Below are 20,352 nucleotides of genomic sequence, written 5' to 3' on the forward strand. Positions count from 1 at the left end.
AGACAATGCATAAAATTCGGACAATTCACAAACAGAAGTACAAGTACCTACCCAATGACAAAACACTTTCGCTATTTCCAATCGATGCATACCTAATATATATAGGTAAGTACTTAGATAATACGTTATGTTATGTATTGGCTAGGTACGGATTATAAAGATTACAAAAGACGATCTTAAAGATTAGCGAATTAGCATTTTAATTATTTGACCCATCTCAATCTGGATTATCCAATATTCGACTTATGTATCTACAGGATGGCTTGTAAATGAAACAAGTAGTGATAGTGAGAATATAGAGGTACCTATAATAAACTATACTAGCTAAAAAAAAAAAAAAACTATGGAAAAATTAGCATCAATACCTACATAATCTCAGGATTCTCAGAACACCCTGTATGTTCAACCCACGCAAGTTCAATGCTCAACTTAACGCGTGTATAATGTGTATACTTGTATATTATATTAGCATGGTTTTACTTTCTATTGCCCTTTATTATGGCCACATCTCTTATTAATTCCAAACACCATATAATTATCCCCCTATCCTCTACATTTAACATACAGGTATTACCTCTAATAAGTAGGTTCATGAAGGAATAGGTGCTTGAATATATTCGTATTATGAATTTGCTTTCCATTTCTTTTACGGACACTGAGGAAGAAGAAGAAGGAGGAGGAGATGAAGAAGAAGACGAAGAACAAGAAGAAGGAGGAGGAGATGAAGAAGATGATGAAGAAGAAGAAGACGAAGAAGAACAAGAAGAGGAGGAGAAGAAGACCCATCTATCTTGGAACCTAGGTGTAAATGAAATAAATCTAAAGCTACAGTCCACTTCAATTGACAAGTAAGCATGTGAATAGTTGATCCCATGGGATTTTTCACGCCGAATCGAATGGTGAAACTTTTAGAACTGTCCGACTTACAGTTAAGTTGCGGTTCCCCTCCATGCGCTTCCATCGGATTTCCCAGTTGACGTGGACTGTATGTAGGTAAATATGTACCTACCCTAGGAGTGAGTATAAACCCAGGTTGTATCAAATGTGAGAACTAATAAATAGGAATAGCTAATAGACCCAGGAGGGGAGGATTAAAACTGAACGTGTACATGTAACTTTCTCTTTTACAAATATACCTATTTTGATCTGCAATTTTATTTTTGCATTTTAAGTTCCCATGCCAATAGTGATAATACCTTCAGATGCATTTCTTTCTAATCTCAACATTTCGGAAGAACGCCGATTCGGTCCCATGACCTTTTTTCTTAAGGTAGTCGACTACCAATTGGGTCCCGGGCTTACTACCAATTGGGTCCCGTAAACCTGTAATGACTTGGATGAAATAAATAAGAGTTTTAATTTTTACAATATTACAACGTTCTTTTTTCTGTTGTTCACAAGTAGAAGAAGTGGTTCTGCTCTATTCGTACTCAATCCATCATAATTCTCCGAGATTTTTCAATACAATCACCAAAATTTTCGGTAATTATTCAGAAGCTACGACAGTGAAAAAGAAAGCTCCTTTTTGTGTTCAACCTAACCCTGTAATAACACTGATCACTGCTCAATTGTGAAAACTCCTTTTTGCGTTTAACCTAACCCTATAATAACACTGGTCACTGCTCATTTTTGCCAGTTCTTTTGGTAGCGATCACTCTAAAGTTTTAGACTAGAAAGATTTAGCTCTAAGAACATAGTGCTTGTGATGTGTTGATAGAAAGAAAAAAAAAATCAGGTACCTACCTATCAATTTAAGTGTGGGACCCAATTGGTACTTAGACCCTCTCAAACCGGGACCCAATTGGTAGCATTGGTTTCCTCCCAACATTTCTTTACTTTCAACAAACAGAGTGAGTTTTAGATTTCGACTATTTTGTACTTAGTTTGTTATCCTTTCTCCTTTCAGTACTTTTCTTCAACCTACGTTTGTGTTGATAGAAAGAAGATTGGTACTTAGACCCTCTCAAACCGGGACCCAATTGGTAGCAAAAAACAGGTTTTGGGACCGAATTGGTTTCCTCCCAACATTTTTTTAGTTTGAACAAACAGAGTGAGTTTTAGATTTCGACTATTTTGTACTTGGTTTGTTATCCTCTCTCCTTTTAGTAGGTACTTTTCTTCAACCTACGTTTAGCTCTTGAACGATTTAACTTTGTCCAATTCCCAATTCTGAAGGCTGATGGCTATCTGCTTACTAGATTTTGGACCTGATCGAACCTTTGCTTACCCCGTAGGTTTTTAGGAAATTCTTCGTTTCACCATTACAAAATACCTAACAATATGTATAAAAAAAATCATAATATACAAGGATTACCTTGCTATTGTTATTTGTTACCTCTTTTATGAGCAAAATCAAAAGTCATTACTCCTTGGTTTCAAGGCTGACGGATTATATCACCGATGACTGAGTTTTTATCTGATCTAATTATATCGGAAGCGCATTTATTTCCATGTCATAGCTACTCATTTTCCTCACGAGGCTGAGTGGGCCCCGCAGCCAGTCACGGGATCAATCATTTGCATGATACAAATTTCTTGACCCCGCCGGGAATCGAACCCGGGTCTCCCGCGTCTGATCTAATTATATCGGATCAGATCATATTTCAATAATCAAGACCAAGATAATCTCAGAAGCTAAGAAAGAAGAAGTCTTCAATTTGCCAGCTGTGAAAGATAGAGTGTCTGCCTAGTAAGTAGTAAGTGCCAACTCGCGGGTTCCCCCTGGTGGATTTTATCCGAAACAGAGTTAAGTTTCGTTCTAGGAACAACTGGCCTATCCTGTCTTCCTTCTCTCTTCGCTTTCGGGACGGTTTGTCAGATTTTGATGAAATTTGGCAAGCAGTATTTGTATATCGGATCAGATCATATTTCAATAACCAAGACCAAGATAATCTCAGAAGCTAAAGAAAAATTTAGATGCAGTTTCTTTGTGTTATTATGTCACAACTTTGGTGCTCACTGCAGCATTGTAGGATTTTCCCAATATCTCAAGACAATATTATTGACGTCTTCTCATATCTTCTTCAAATCCTGACAAGCGTGTAATAATTGTACATTAGTATGAATGGATCAGATGTATCTTAAATCAAAGCGTGGCAAATGTCGACCTATATTATTTACGAGTTACCTATACTATGCGTAAGTACCTATGTAGGTATAGTGAAAATAGTAGTTAGAGTAAACGTATTATGGTGTTAAACCATTATGGATTAGTATAAATGTCTAATCATTCAGGCATTACTTATCTAGGTATACTATAGGTAGGTAGATACCATTTGATATCCTGCGTAAGTATGACACACATAGGTTATTCTGAATCAGACCTATTTAATGCTGCATTACTACAATTTCTTTAAGAAAATAAAAAATTAGGTACCTACATCGGAGGATCAATCGGCGAAAATCCTTCAAATAAACGAAAACATCACTCCTAGCTCATTGTGACATTTACAAAATACACAACCGCCGAAATTCCGCAAATGTAGGTACAATACTGTTTTTTGAACCATTTCGCCTAACATAATTACCTACTTATTTACATACAAATTACTTAAATTACCTAATTTCCCGATTGAGGTACTTGTGCAGAATAATTGACAGATACTCACTCGCCTTACCTCCATTTATCTCACCAGAATTACGTGTAAAACTCTTTAAATCCTTAACTCCCGGTCTTTTAAATGCTAAATGGTATACCCATCCGTATAAGCAGAGCTTGATAAATATTATAATTGTAAAATCCTTCCAATACTTTTAAATGGATATCAAAAACTTTGAAGCTGTTTTCGTCATTAAACTCTTCTTAAATAATACTCTGCCGTATAACTCAGTACTTACTTAATGTACTTACCAATTCTTTTACGTGTGAAGTTTTGGACTTTGAGGCTGTCGTATCTCCAACCTGGAATCAGGGAAATAGTGATAATGTTAAATAATATTAGATAATTTGGGCAATATCTTGAAAAAGTCACGTGAAGTATAAACATTCTCTTTTTTACCGCAAACCAACACATACAATAAAAGATGTACTTAATACTTATCTATGTAGATAGTGCGAGTTCAAGTTTACCATTTCTCAGGCTAGAAAATTTAAACAAGAAGAAGAAGAAGAAGAAGGAATGGTATTGCTCATTAATGTTCTGATGAATTAAACGGTCAAATAAATCACAACTGATGAGAGCAGGGAATTATGATACACCTTTGAAACTATTCAGGATCTCCTCCCATTTCCTATTATATTTACAATGTAGATAGGTATGTCTGTACATTACATGGATACTGAGAAAGGTGCAGTCTGCTAATTACGAGACTGTATAATATTGTAGACACTATATTCACCAGGTTTGGATAAGTCCTTCTATGGGGACAGCCAGACAGACCGACGACACCGAAGCGAATACAATAGCCCGTCCCTTCACCAGGTTTGGATAAGTCCTTCTATGGGGACAGCCAGACAGACCGACGACACCGAAGCGAATACAATAGCCCGTCCCTTATACCTTTTATTATTACTATCGTAATAATTAAGGAAGGACGGGCTAAATAACATATTATGATCTATCGAAAAAAATTATACGTATCAGTAATTCAGTATGAACAATGGCTACCTAAATATTCTAAATATTATGTCTACCTACTAGTGGTTTTATAGAACTTTATTTAGAACGGTTTCTGTATGGGTTGGTAGTTGGTAGATTTGGTTAGAACTTGGTAGTCTTGGTACATTTATTCTCAAATCATTTATGTCTGTGGCTACTGCTGTGTTGCGGTTGGAAATATTAAACAAAGTTCAGTGACATGCGGGAATTATTCTAGGTGCATTTGGTGCTTTTAAAAATTAATAGAAGGTAGATATATTACTGCAGTTATTACAATGGGTATAGATACTAGAAGGTAGTTTTCTGGATTGAGCAGATTGAGCTTCTGAACGGACTTCAAATTTTAAGATTAAGCGCCACTCTAAAGGCAAGACGAGTTACGTTTATCTTCATGAAACTATGAAATTACAAGTAGTCAGCCTATTTGTAGCAGACAAATAAGACATCTTAACTCTCATTGACTGGCAGAGCTAGTTAACTTTTCCTAACCTCACTCGGGGGGCTTATCCACCAATCAGATCATCTCTTTGTTTGTAGCAGACAAATGACATCTTAACTCTCATTGACTGGCAGAGCTAGTTAACTTTTCCTAACCTCACTCGGGGGGCTTATCCACCAATCAGATCATCTCTTTGAAACGGACGACTGGGTACTTTCTAAATCTCTACAGGAAAAACGTTAATTTAAAATCGGATTGTCAAAAATTAGAATTAGGTACGACGAAATTGTTCCAAAACTGGTCGAGGAAAAACTCAAGGCTGTTGTGAGAGCTCAGTGGAGCAAATTAAAGCGTCTCAATTTTCCTTGAGTTTAAACTTTCTCATGTTTAATATCGCGAATTTATATCTACATCCTACATATGTGCCCATTAGCCCATACCTACCTAGGTATGCTGCACTAAGTCGTCTACTGAAGTGAGCATGTGAGTTGTGACATACCTACCTAGGTATGCTGCAATAACACTCGTATTTATGAACAAGAATGATCGTTCTTAGATCAGTCTCAAGTCAAAATTGACCAATCAAATGCCTTGAGACTATGCACCTCCAAACAAAGCATGACGCACAGAGACTGTCTCAAACGGCTTATAACCCATTTCTTGAGCTAGGTTCTTTACTATGTAGGACCTTTGAGAACCTGTATCTATTAACACTCTCACATCTTTGGACCTCCCACCAAAAGGATCAAACAACTTCTCTACTGAAGTGAGTTGTGAGAGACGAGGGTTATCTGACTTTCTCTAACTTTTCCCAATTCTATTTGGGGTCGGCGTTCTTTCGAGGGCTTCACGAAGAACTATACTACTTTACGTTTTGCACTTGGAACCATTTCATCTAGAGCCACCAGCCACCACTGACTGTGTTACTGCTGACTTCTTTACTATTCAATTAAAATTTATAAGCCAAACACACAAACACCGTTCTGCACATGCAAACATGAACCCAATGGTCTCGCTCGTGTTCTTTCGAGGGCTTCACGAAGAACTATACTACTTTACGTTTTGCACTTGGAACCATTTCATCTAGAGCCACCACTGACTGTGTTACTGCCGACTTCTTTACTATTCAATTAAAATTTATAAGCCAAACACACAAACACCGTTCTGCACATGCAAACATGAACCCAATGGTCTCGCTCGATTGATTCATTGATTTTCTCTTCCATATACATATCCCAAGCAATTCCTTATATTGCATACGTTCCATGTACTTGATATTCAATAAGTATCGTAAATAGCCAGGTGCAAAGTGATAAAGTACAACTTAATTAGAAACCATAGTGCACAGCAACAGCACAAGTCACTGACTAGTTACATATCCCAAGCAATTCCTTATATTGCATACGTTCCATGTACTTGATATTGAATAAGTATCGTAAATAGCCAGGTGCAAAGTGATAAAGTACAACTTAATTAGAAACCATATAGTGCACAGCAACAGCACAAGTCACTGACTAGTAGTCAGAGCTAAGGAGGCTCTGATATTGCAGTACTACTAGTACTAGTAAAAACGTAAGACAGTACCTAATGAACTTTCGTCTAAGGACTACTGCATTACAAGTTTTTAGCTGAATTTCCTTCAGGGATGCGCTATTCATTTTTCGACAAAGTCACAACCATGGGTCAGGGTTGGGTTTTTGTGGGTATACATCTTTGGGACTCTTACAATGTCAAAGGTGGCAAAACATGATGACAAATAAAGAGATAAAGTTTGATCAAGGGTGGAGTTAATGCCTCTACTTGGAGAAAGTTTGCTCCTCACATTACGTCGGCGTTGGCTTTGTAATCATTGGATGGCTTTCAACATAATGTCAAATGCGTACACTCGTACAACCTACATTTCTAAATATCATGTTCATTTCCTGTTGGAGAAAGTTTGCTCCTCACATTACGTCGGCGTTGGTTCTTCATAATGGTGGTAGATTTGAAACTATTGTTATGAAAGCTTTGTAATCATTGGATGGCTTTCAACATAATGTCAAATGCGTACACTCGTACAACCTAAATATCTAAATATCATGTTCATTTCCTGTGTTCATATTTATTAATTTGATTTGGTAGATAAAATACAATTGATAAGTCTTTCTTGTATTGATCCCTATTCCTTAACACCGATATGTGATATTTCAAGGATTATTTATTGTTCATAGGTTGTAGACCTATAATTTGTTACTTGTATTGATATTGATACAGGTTCATTTATTTATTCAAATTTGGGTACCAATCAAAATCAGTTATTTTTGTGTAGTGGACCTTGGTCTACTGAATGAAAAAACGATTGACGAGTGAGTCATATATTGAACCGGTCAGCCCAGTGGTGATATACGAGTAATAGTAATCATTTCCTGTGTTCATATTTATCAATTTGATTTGGTAGATAAAATACAATTGATAAGTCTTTCTTGTGTTGATCCCTATTCCTTACCACCGATAATAATAATAATAATAATAATAGACTCTTGAGTGGAAGGCAACCACTAGGCGAGGTTAACGCCTTAGGCGTTCTCTATTCCTTAACACCGATATGTGATATTCCAAGGATTATTTATTGTTCATAGCTTGTAGACCTATAATTTGTTACTTGTATTGATATTGATACAGGTTCATTTATTTATTCAAATTTGGGTACCAATCAAAATAAATGATCAGTTATTTTTGTGTAGTAGGTAGACCTTGGTCTACTGAATGAAAAAACGATTGACGAGTGAGTCATATATTGAACCGGTCAGCCCAGTGGTGATATACGAGTAATAGGCGTAGTAGACCTTGGTCTACTGAATGAAAAAACGATCAATTGACGAGTGAGTCATATATTGAACCGGTCAGCCCAGTGGTGATATACGAGTAATAGTAATAGTTACGTCTTATGTCACTGCATTTCATGACCATTGAAATAAAAAATGCTGTGAATGTTAAAACATAAGCGTGAGAGTTCAGGGGATTATACAACATTTTCTTTTGAAAACGATTTAATAACTCGATTAACTATAAATTTAAAACCAAGGTTATCCGACCAAATTCTCGAGTATACTCGTTAGACCTTCATCAAGAAATATCTACACATCATCAAAGAACACATGGACAATCAAGAGGTAAATATCACAGACAGAGCTAGTCCTAATCAAGCAACTAAACTGAAAGAAAGACTTAGCAAAAAAGGGGCCATTTTCTCGTTTATAGAGGTTTTATTTTCTCGTTAAACCAGGTTTTTGGCCCGAAAATTAAATGTAGTAATGTGTGTGTCCTAGAAATAGAAAAGCTTGAGAACAAACTCCATTCAACATCCATGTAGAGAAATGTATAGTGACCATGCTAACATACATTCCATGACAGGCTCATGCCATATTCAATGAACATAGTAGACAATGGAGGATCGCGTAGTCTAGGAATTTCATTCATTAGATCTACTTCGCACTCTAATCATCTCGTACTCTCAAGTGTGACCATGCTAACATACATTCCATGACAGGCTCATGCCATATTCAAAGAACATAGTAGACAATGGAGGATCGCGTAGTCTAGGAATTTCATTCATTAGATCTACTTCGCACTCTAATCATCTCGTACTCTCAAGTTCATTGATAAAAATCTTCATGTCCACTACTATGTTCTATATTCTTGGCGGGCAGTTGTCTTCCCTGCATGTTGTGGCCGTATTGGGAATGAAAACATTAGCAGACATTTCACCCATATATGGTGCAAGTCAAGTGAACAAGTGGACTATCAGAGATATCTAGGTCGCTGCTGATTATCATCAGGGCATCGGGTTTCAAGTTATTGATCTCGTTGTTGTTATATTGCTGATGGTCTTGTCTGATAAGTGTGAGCTTGGAAAGGTTTGGCTCGACACACATATCGTGCTATTGTGTTTTGGAGAATGCGGGTCGGGGCGGTGAGTTTCCAATGTGGTGCAGGTTTATATTTTATCGGAAGTACCTACATATTAGGTATCTACTTGGAGAAAGTTTGCTCCTCACATTACGTCGGCGTTGGTTCTTCATAATGGTGGTAGATTTGAAACCTACATATTAGGTATCTACTTGGAGAAAGTTTGCTCCTCACATTACGTCGGCGTTGGTTCTTCATAATGGTGGTAGATTTGAAACATAGTACATGAATCCGTACCTAACTCAAATTTTTAATTTTTGGCACATTATTGATGATCGGTCTTCAATTCCCTTTAAAGATGAGCTATCTATTAATTTTTCGACAAAGTTACAACTCTGGGTCGGGGTTATGTTTTTTGTGGGGACATCGTTGGGGATCTTCCAATTCCAATGATGGCAACTGAACAAAATAAAGATATAGTTTGATCAAAGGTGGAATTAATACCTATATGGCATTCTCTTCCATTTTTGGTGTTTCTCCCATTTCAGAAATTCAGGCTAATAATGAGGGTGTGAGTGTGTGAGTCAAAGTGTTTTCAATTAAGATAGGACTAGCAGGATCAACAAAAACAACAACAACAACATCAACCAGTAGTTGTTGGGTCGTTGGGTGATTAATTAGCACTCTTATTCACTCGAACGAAACTTTTTTTTTAATCTGAAATTGAAGTGATTTTTTCTGACTTCCTCGTATGTATTTTGATTCTAAATGATAAGTGATATGATCATTACACACACGCGTATAGTTACCTGGGTCTGAGTACAATAAATTTAGGTTGTATGGTCATAGTAACGGTTTAGGATTTACCTTCACTTTAATGTCTAAAAATAAATAGGAAATCTCTATCAAATAGTTAGAGCTATTAGTTCCTCTTACCTCTACGAATCTTTGGTCTATTTTTATTGTTTTACCACGTTGAATCGACATGGATTTTCCAATGGTTTAATTTAAACCTTTAAATGTTTGAAACATCTTTAGACTAATCAATAAATTACTCGTATAAAATACCTGTTCGTAAGTCACTTAATTTTTCTCTAGTGAACCTATAATATTACCTATTACATAAGTTAGAGCTATTAGTTCCTCTTACCTCTACTAATCTTTGGTCTTTTTTATTGTTTTACCACGTTGAATCGACATGGATATTCCAATGGTTTAATTTAAACCTTTAAATGTTTGGAACATCATCAGACTAATCAATAAATTACTCGTATAAAATACCTGTTCGTAAGTCACTTAATTTTTCTCTAGTCACTAGTGAACCTATAATATTACCTATTACATATTTCCCATTTTTGAAAGGGTATAGGCAAAGAAAGTAGAATATTCCCTACAGTTTTCCGTTGTTTCCTTTCTATGTTTGGTCAAAAGATCCACTGTAGAGTGTAGCTGTGTAGATTTCCTAAGGTCTACCTACAAACAATCCAATGTTACGTTTCTCAATTTGAGTGCAGCCATAAATCGCTTACTCAAATTAAACAATGAAACATTCTGCACATCCTTGACATTTTCCATGGGAAGAATCAAATTCATTAGGTCACTAAAGTACCTCAGTAAGCATATTACTTACGAGGAATCAAGTATTAGGCATTAAGCATACCCCGGTAAGTATTCAATATAATGATTAGTATTCTGCAGACATATCTAACTCCAGTTGCAACTACTTGATTACTACGGTCACTATGTATGTGGACAGTGGCTATAGTCAAGAGCAAACTCCTTTGCCTTAATTGTGTCTGTGTGGAGCAACTGTCAATATAATGAAGCGAAGGACAGGTGCCCTGAATTCTCAACTGAGAACAGTCAACCTTAACCCGAATGTACTCCAGAGTCCAACGGGATGGTACTGACTCCCATATAAAATTAGGATGTGTCTGTCATTGCGCGAAATAGGTGAGAGGAACTTGTGGAAGCGAATACATAATATGTACGGTTATACCAGCACTACACCTCCCATTAAGGAAGCCCTCAATTTCCTTAACCCGCATATCAATCTTGAACTAGCTTTAATTATTGTCTAGTGGTAGGTCTTAAAGTGCGTCCACACATAGTTGACCGGCCGTCAATCACTGAACCGTCCACACTGCCTCAACAACATAGATTCACCTCGTCGATCGATGGCGACAGACGGTCTACTATGTTTAGACACACCTTTATGTGGACAGGGAAAAGGTTCTAGTTCAATGTACAAAGAAAAATCTGGACTCCAAAGGGTTAAAAATCCTAACAATACATTGATAAGCTTAAACTGTCAAGAGTTAATCCTGACTGCTTAGAAGCAACTCTACTTTCATTTTTTTATATCTTTTTTCCCCTTCCTTCCTTTCTTCTTTTACCTGTAATAATATAGGTATTCAATGAACATAGATATTTCCTCATCGATCATGTAGATATTTCTTATGTCCTTCTATTTCTCCATTAAATCTGAAACTGCAGCTTTAATATTCCACTAATTAATTGGTAAATTAATTAAACTGTTATAATAATATCAACTGGAATCCTGTGCTCTATGGACTATGGACAAGTTCTAGGTTTTGATTCTCAATGTGGTTTGTGATGGAGAGTTCTGAATATCGCGTGAAATGGATAAGACTAGATCATTACGTCAATATTGTCATCACCACTTTTATCTTGGTTATAATCGCATGGAACAAACCTCGCAGGATTGTCCTAGGTGCAAAAGAAGCCCAAAATATAGAAATTAGATATCTAGGGTCACAGAAAAAACTTACCAAACCGTCATTTCAGTTATTGATAACTCTGAAGATTTCATAATTGGAAGTTCGAGCCTTACCTGGAATCAAAGAAAGAAACATAATAATTATTCAATTTTGGTTATCATTATTTTGTGAGTTTCTTTCAGGGCAATTCTGATTCAAATGGACTTTAAAATTAAATGGATCAAAAAGGAGAAGAAAAGGGATGATTGGATTGAATAATTTGATCAGAATTTGGAAGAAGCTACAAAGCATCTAGCCACTAATATTCTGCCCAGTTTTATCAAAATCAGAACGAGACCTTCCCAATAGTGTTCAGTCTCTAACTAAAGAAAATCCACAAATCTTAACGAAGGAGTCGATGAAAACGATTGTACTCCAAAAGTCCGAGAAACAAATACGATCTTTCAAAGGGACTATCTCTGATGTCGTGCGTGAAAGCCAACTTTGTATTCGTATGTACCTTCAAGGATACTTTTCTGAGCATTGCCAAAAGAGAGCATACGACAAAAGGGCCCAAGGCTGCTTTTCCGAGCATTCGACAAAAAGACCAAGGATCACCTTTGATGATAATATAGCATGGTGCCTTACGTTTTGGTAGATGTAGTGACGATATTTTCATTTTTAGGCGCCCCGAAGAGCTTTTGCGAACCCCTGTTCATAGAGGGAAACAGTAAACGGTTTTAAGTTCAACCCATTGAATCAGCGTTTTAAATTTTGGTACATTATCTCCTGGACACCCTGTATGTTTCTACAATGTCCACGGTGATAATATCACCTCGAACCAATCAGTGCGGCGACTTTCACCCTTCTTTTGGTCTGAAGGCTTCCTATAGCTTCTTAAACCAGAAACTTGACTCCCGCTATGGATGTAACGATAAATGATTCTGTTGTCTCCTTTAGGAAATTTTTATGTAAGATTTGATTTGTTGGACAGTGAAAGGGGAAAGGGCTTTAAGCTTGCTTTTTTTCTGTACCAGGCCGTTGTTCTATAAAAACACTTTGTATTTTAATTTTGATGCTTCCCAAAAGGAATGGCGTGGTAATACAAAAGATGAGCATTACATACTTGCTGTCACGTCATTTTTTTTTTTTTTTTTTTTTTTTTTTTTTTTGAATTTTGAATGGAAAATTTTTCCCTTTTTTTTTTTTTTTTTTTTTTTTTTTGCGAAATTCGAAGTGCAAATCAAACTTGTAAAGGTTCTTTCAAGAACTCCCTAATACCTAGATTACATACGTAGTCTAAACTCTAAAAGCACTTGCGTACTCCCACAATATTTACACTACCTACATGTAGGTATAAATAAGAAAGTGTTGATGTCAATGTGTGATAGCATACCTAAGTACCTATACCTCGTAGCATAGCTTTATAAAGGTACATAGGTATTACTTTCTATTACCGATATGTTGTTATTATGTAACACCAAAATGTCTGGCAATGAGCATTGCAGTCCGCAAGCCTAACAAAGCACAAAATGATTAGGAGATATCTGAATTGGCATTGGCACTTTCTTTAAGACAATTTAATGAACATTGCAATAACTAATGTAATCTCAAATTAGCACGATTTTGAACTTTCTGATTTTTTGGCAAATAATCTAGATTGTGCCGCCACCTAATTATTACAAACCTCACCTTAACAAATTATTATATCGGGTGATCTTTTATTACCTCTCTTTGAAACTCAATAAAATAATGGTTTAAAATGTTATCATATATTATGTATTTCATGGGGGTAACACATTTGCAAGATCCATATCTCTAACTTTCTCACCTAAGAATACCTCTCACTGTCCGAATAGGTAATATTGTTCGAATTTATTTTCTCAGTTATGTATATTTCTATAGATTTGTATACCTATTCCTGCTAGGTAAAGTTCAAATTTTGTGAAATCACACAATCTGAATATCGGGATCAGCAATACCATTTTACGATTGGTGAATTATGAGCACATTTCAGAATCAAGTCAAATTCGTGAACACATTATTGCTCTTGCCTATTCCTGCTAGGTAAAGTTCAAATTTTGTGAAATCACACAATCTGAATATCGGGATCAGCAATACCATTTTACGATTGGTGAATTATGAGCACATTTCAGAATCAAGTCAAATTCGTGAACACATTATTGCTCTTGTTGAGAAAATGAACCATTATCCGACTGATAGCAAGAATACTTGCTGATGATGTTGCCATTTTAACCCTTCAAATTGAACTCGTTAAGTAAAAGATGATTTCCTTTTACATTAGATATGTATATGAGAGAATCATCGGAATCAACTTGCAAAGCGTTAATAAGGTTTATCATTATCAGAGTTTGGTTAGGCCAGATTTAATTCCAAGTTTTTAAATACCAACTTATTCTTGTTCTTGTTTCAAAGGTCTTTTATAAACCCCCAAGACAAAATACACAACACCTTATAGGTAACTTACTTTTACTGGTCCGTTCAGCTTTTCAATTCCATTCAAAATGTCACAGGATCACAAAAAACATTCTATTAATCTATTCTAAGTTCTATCAACTCCTCACACAAGTCACACATAACGCCCTTTTGGGCGACCGTGTGTGACAGGCCAGAAACATAAATCCTATATGAGACGTCCTACAGAACTGGTTCATGTGACCTGAATGGGTTAATTTAGATGCTCCATGATTACAGTACTCATTCTAAGTTCTATCAACTCCTCACACAAGTCACACATAACGCCCTTTTGGGCGACCGTGTGTGACAGGCCTGAAACATAAATCCTATATGAGACGTCCTACAGAACTGGTTCATGTGACCTGAATGGGTTAATTTAGATGCTCCATGATTACAGTACTCATAAGCTTGGCATATTCTAATAATCCTGAGCAATAAACCCAGCAGAGAACAGATAGGGTTTTATTGTTGTTTTTAATGTTGAACATGAACAATAAACATAACGGACAACAAGCAACAAGTTCGGTGAATTATGTTCAAATGAAGGTGAAAACTGTTCCCTTTACAGTTCAATCTATGAAAGAAGTCATCAGTTTATCTTCAGATACTTTGAAATCGCGGGAACCCTTGTGCCAACTGACTTCTTTCATGTATTGGACAATAAAGTTTAACATTAAGTAGGTACCAGATACTTTGAAATCGCGGGAACCCTTGTGCCAACTGACTTCTTTCATGTATTGGACAATAAAGTTTAACATTAAGTAGGTACCAATCCAGAACTAGATACACAACAAACAAAAGTTCATCTCTGATGAAAATATCAACTTTAGATACTTTGAAATTGCGGGAACCATTGTGCCAACTGACTTCTTTCATGTATTATACAATAAAGTTTAACATTAAGTAGGTACCAATCCAGAACTAGATACACAACAAACAAAAGTTCATCTCTGATGAAAATATCAACTTTATTAGATTCCGTAGATAGTAGGGATCTATGAAAAGGTTATTTGGGTATAAACCATCCTTTTGCTAATACATAAACTTGGAGTATTGTTATCTCTTTTAGTCCCAGTAGGTACCTTGTGTGACCCTAGTAAGTATAAGTTGCTATACAATATTAGCATTGAAGTAATAACCGAGGGGAACTGGAGCCAGAAGGCCATAGGTATACACCATCCTTTTGCTAATACATAAACTTGGAGTATTTGTTATCTCTTTTAGTCCCAGTACCTTGTGTGACCCTAGTAAGTATATATAGTTGCTATACAATATTAGCATTGAAGTAATAACCGAGGGGAACTGGAGCCAGAAGGCCATTTGTAAAAGATAAAGTTCAAACAAATAGGGTATACACCATCCTTTTGCTAATACATAAACTTGGAGTATTGTTATCTCTTTTAGTCCCAGTACCTTGTGTGACCCTAGTAAGTATAAGTTGCTATACAATATTAGCATTGAAGTAATAACCGAGGGGAACTGGAGCCAGAAGGCCATTTGTAAAAGATAAAGTTCAAACAAATACAATTAAAGGAAAATGATGACATTTAGCTCTCTTTGTTTTACAAAATTAATTTTTCCTTCTTGATTTTTAGTTGTCCTTAGTAGGTAAGTAGATATATAGTTGCTAAACAATATTAGCATTGAAGTAATAACCGAGGGGAACTGGAGCCAGGAGGCCATCTGTAAAAGATAAAGCTCAAATAAATAAAATTAAAGGAAAATGATGACATTTAGCTCTCTTTGTTTTACAAAATTAATTTTTCCTTCTTGATTTTTAGTTGTCCTTAAAAGTTACCTACCTTTCTTAATAATTGAAAATTCATAGGTTCACTAAAGTACCTCAGTAAGCATATTACTAGTGAGGAATCAAACATTAAGCATACCCCGGTAAGTATTCAATATAATTATTAGTATTCTGCAGACATATCTAACTCCAGTTGCAACTACTTGATTACTACGGTCACTATGTATGTGGACAGTGGCTATAGTCAAGATTCTTGTTTTACCAAGTGTCGTGCATGTCCTTAAAAGTTACCTCACTTTTTTAATAATTGAAAATTCATTAGTTCACTAAAGTACCTCAGTAAGCATACGAGGAATCAAGTATTAGGCATTAAGCATACCCTGGTAAGTATTCAATATAATGATTAGTATTCTGCAGACATATTCATTAGTTCACTAAAGTACCTACCTCAGTAAGCATACGAGGAATCAAGTATTAGGCATTAAGCATACCCTGGTAAGTATTCAATATAATGATTAGTATTCTGCAGACATATCTAACTCCAGTTGCAACTACTTGATTACTACGGTCACTATGTATGTGGACAGTGACTACAGTCAAGAGCAAACTCCTTTGCCTTAATTGTGTCTGTGTGGAGCAACTGTCAATATAATGAAGCGAAGGACAGGTGCCCTGAATTCTCAACTGGTAGTCATGAACAGTCAACCTTAACACGAATGTACTCCAGAGTCCAACGGGATAGTACTGACTCCCATATAAAATTAGGATGTGTCTGTCATTGCGCGTAATAGGTGGGAGGAACTTGTGGAAGCGAATACATAATATGTACGGGTATTAGGCTGACCATACGTCCCGCTTTCGGCGGGACAGTCCCGCTTTGGAGCCTCTGGTCCCGCTGTCCCGAGAAATCCGAAAATCAGTGGTATTACAAAATTGTGGTTCTTTGTTCTTTTTATTTGAATCCTTTGTTTTAAATCGAAACTTAACTTTCATTCAAAAGCTTTTAAATTGGTATGGGGTATGAAGTCTAGGGATTTCTGGACGAAATGGAAACCTTAAGAATAGATTCAATTCTTCCACATCTCGGATATGTCACTAGAAGCTGAGATGCAGGGGTGTTATTTTGGTAAAATGATACCCAGAAGTTGAATCTAAACGCCAAGTATCACAGTATGATATAAGAATTGCAACGTGCAGTGCTATTATTTGAATCCTTTGTTTTAAATCGAAACTTAACTTTCATTGAAAAGCTTTTAAATTGGTATGGGGCATGAAGTCTAGGGATTTCTGGACGAAATAGAAACCTTAAGAATAGATTCAATTCTTCCACATCTCGGATATGGTAAAATGATACCCAGAAGTTGAATCTAAACGCCAAGTATCACAGTATGATATAAGAATTGCAACGTGCAGTGCTAGCCCATAGCTCAAAAGCTTTTAAATTGGTATGGGGTATGAAGTCTAGGGATTTCTGGACGAAATGGAAACCTTAAGAATAGATTCAATTCTTCCACATCTCGGATGTGTCACTAGAAGCTGAGATGCAGGTGTTATTTTGGTAAAATGATACCCAGAAGTTGAATCTAAACGCCAAGTATCACAGTATGATATAAGAATTGCAACGTGCAGTGCTAGCCCATAGCTGGTTCACATGTTAAATATCAACAACCTACAACAAGTTCTTATTCTACAACATAACATACTTCGAATAAAATACATGTTTCATTCAAATGAAAGTGATTAACCGGAATTGAAATTATAGACTGTGTTAGGTAAATGGTTAATGTCCTACATTGGTGGTGGAGATGTCAAAATTACCCCATTCGTATTGGTGGAGATGTCAAAATTACCCCATTCGTATTGGTGGAGATGTCAAAATTACCCCATTCGTATTGGTGGAGATGTCAAAATTACCCCATTCGTATTGGTGGAGATGTCAAAATTACCCCATTCGTATTGGTGGAGATGTCAAAATTACCCCATTCGTATTGGTGGAGATGTCAAAATTACCCCATTCGTATTGGTGGAGATGTCAAAATTACCCCATTCGTATTGGTGGAGATGTCAAAATTACCCCATTCGTATTGGTGGAGATGTCAAAATTACCCCATTCGTATTGGTGGAGATGTCAAAATTACCCCATTCGTATTGGTGGAGATGTCAAAATTACCCCATTCGTATTGGTGGAGATGTCAAAATTACCCCATTCGTATTGGTGGAGATGTCAAAATTACCCCATTCGTATTGGTGGAGATGTCAAAATTACCCCATTCGTATTGGTGGAGATGTCAAAATTACCCCATTCGTATTGGTGGAGATGTCAAAATTACCCCATTCGTATTGGTGGAGATGTCAAAATTACCCCATTCGTATTGGTGGAGATGTCAAAATTACCCCATTCGTATTGGTGGAGATGTCAAAATTACCCCATTCGTATTGGTGGAGATGTCAAAATTACCCCATTCGTATTGGTGGAGATGTCAAAATTACCCCATTCGTATTGGTGGAGATGTCAAAATTACCCCATTCGTATTGGTGGAGATGTCAAAATTACCCCATTCGTATTGGTGGAGATGTCAAAATTACCCCATTCGTATTGGTGGAGATGTCAAAATTACCCCATTCGTATTGGTGGAGATGTCAAAATTACCCCATTCGTATTGGTGGAGATGTCAAAATTACCCCATTCGTATTGGTGGAGATGTCAAAATTACCCCATTCGTATTGGTGGAGATGTCAAAATTACCCCATTCGTATTGGTGGAGATGTCAAAATTACCCCATTCGTATTGGTGGAGATGTCAAAATTACCCCATTCGTATTGGTGGAGATGTCAAAATTACCCCATTCGTATTGGTGGAGATGTCAAAATTACCCCATTCGTATTGGTGGAGATGTCAAAATTACCCCATTCGTATTGGTGGAGATGTCAAAATTACCCCATTCGTATTGGTGGAGATGTCAAAATTACCCCATTCGTATTGGTGGAGATGTCAAAATTACCCCATTCGTATTGGTGGAGATGTCAAAATTACCCCATTCGTATTGGTGGAGATGTCAAAATTACCCCATTCGTATTGGTGGAGATGTCAAAATTACCCCATTCGTATTGGTGGAGATGTCAAAATTACCCCATTCGTATTGGTGGAGATGTCAAAATTACCCCATTCGTATTGGTGGAGATGTCAAAATTACCCCATTCGTATTGGTGGAGATGTCAAAATTACCCCATTCGTATTGGTGGAGATGTCAAAATTACCCCATTCGTATTGGTGGAGATGTCAAAGTTACCTCTCGCTCTCTCATATTGGTGGAGATGTCAAAATTTCACCTTCTAAAATTCTAAATCATTCAAAAAATCGAACTCGCGACCCTTGGATTACAAGGCTACCATCTGGTACTGAGGCAGAGGATCATAAAGATTACAAAGTGTATGGACTGTAAGGTACGGTGTAAGGTACCGTATTAGAGTAGTAAAGTACCGTAAACTAGATGCACCAAATAATCCTAACGCATGAAATTCTGCCTGTGAGTTATTCCTAGTCTGAGACTTTGACCATATGATGATGATGATCTGATGTAGTGTGTCCTAAACTAATGCCTTCGTTCATATCAATGCTTCCACCACAGCTGTAAGATCATTACTATCAGCTATCTCAACACCGAAAACATGATTTTTTTTCTATCCCATTGTCTCTAAATTGAGGCTTTGAAAATTTACTGCTGGCATAGAGGTTTTTTTTCAGTACCTACATATTTAGATACAAACGTCTACCCAAAACAATCACCCTTGTTAGGGCTGATTGAGAAGCTGACGAAAAACCTTGTCTGTACACGTGAAAAGGCGAAGAAAAAGACGTGTCCTAAACTAATGCCTTCGTTCATATCAATGCTTCCACCACAGCTGTGAGATCATTACTATCAGCTATCTCAACACCGAAAACATGTTCTATCCCATTGTCTCTAAATTGAGGCTTTGAAAATTTACTGCTGGCATAGAGTTTTTTTTCAGTACCTATACATATTTAGATACAAATGTCTACCCAAAACAATCACCCTTGTTAGGGCTGATTGAGAAGCTGACGAAAAACCTTGTCTGTACACGTGAAAAGGCGAAGAAAACATTATTTAAATAAGTAGATCGGTATCTATTAGAATTAAATGAGGAGTTCTTCTCAAGGCTGATAGTTGATCGTCTCTCAATAGGACAGAAGAAACTAAACCTCGCAAACACTGGTGCACCGATTTTACATCTAGCATAACAGTTTGGGAATCACTGGCACTGGTCTATAATAATATTATTAACTACAAAATACAGTCTCCTAGCAACCGTTGTTTGTGCTGGTAAAATTTTCTTTTGCTCCTGAGAGTGTTTAATAAAAGTGACAATAAACAATTAATCCCCTAGTCGACTACCAATTGGGTCCCGGGCTTACTACCAATTGGGTCCCGTATACCTGTAATGACTTGGATGAAATAAATA

The 20,352-nt window shown here is 36.6% G+C and overlaps 1 protein-coding gene across 3 annotated transcripts in view; it reads right to left on the reverse strand.

Annotated features, from left to right (window-relative positions):
• Window positions 1-20,352, reverse strand: part of LOC103515387 (janus kinase and microtubule-interacting protein 1-like) — a 118,258-nt gene that overhangs the window by 47,899 nt on the left and 50,007 nt on the right. For all 3 annotated transcript variants that reach the window (XM_026827992.1, XM_026827981.1, XM_017446697.2), the window contains one exon: window positions 3,851-3,901. In XM_026827992.1, coding sequence (XP_026683793.1) covers window positions 3,851-3,901 — 51 coding nt within the window. The remainder of the gene's footprint in view (window positions 1-3,850; window positions 3,902-20,352) is intronic.

The sequence above is a fragment of the Diaphorina citri genome, unplaced genomic scaffold (assembly GCF_000475195.1).
Source record: "Diaphorina citri unplaced genomic scaffold, Diaci psyllid genome assembly version 1.1 scaffold49, whole genome shotgun sequence".
Classification (NCBI taxonomy): Eukaryota; Metazoa; Arthropoda; class Insecta; order Hemiptera; family Psyllidae; genus Diaphorina; species Diaphorina citri.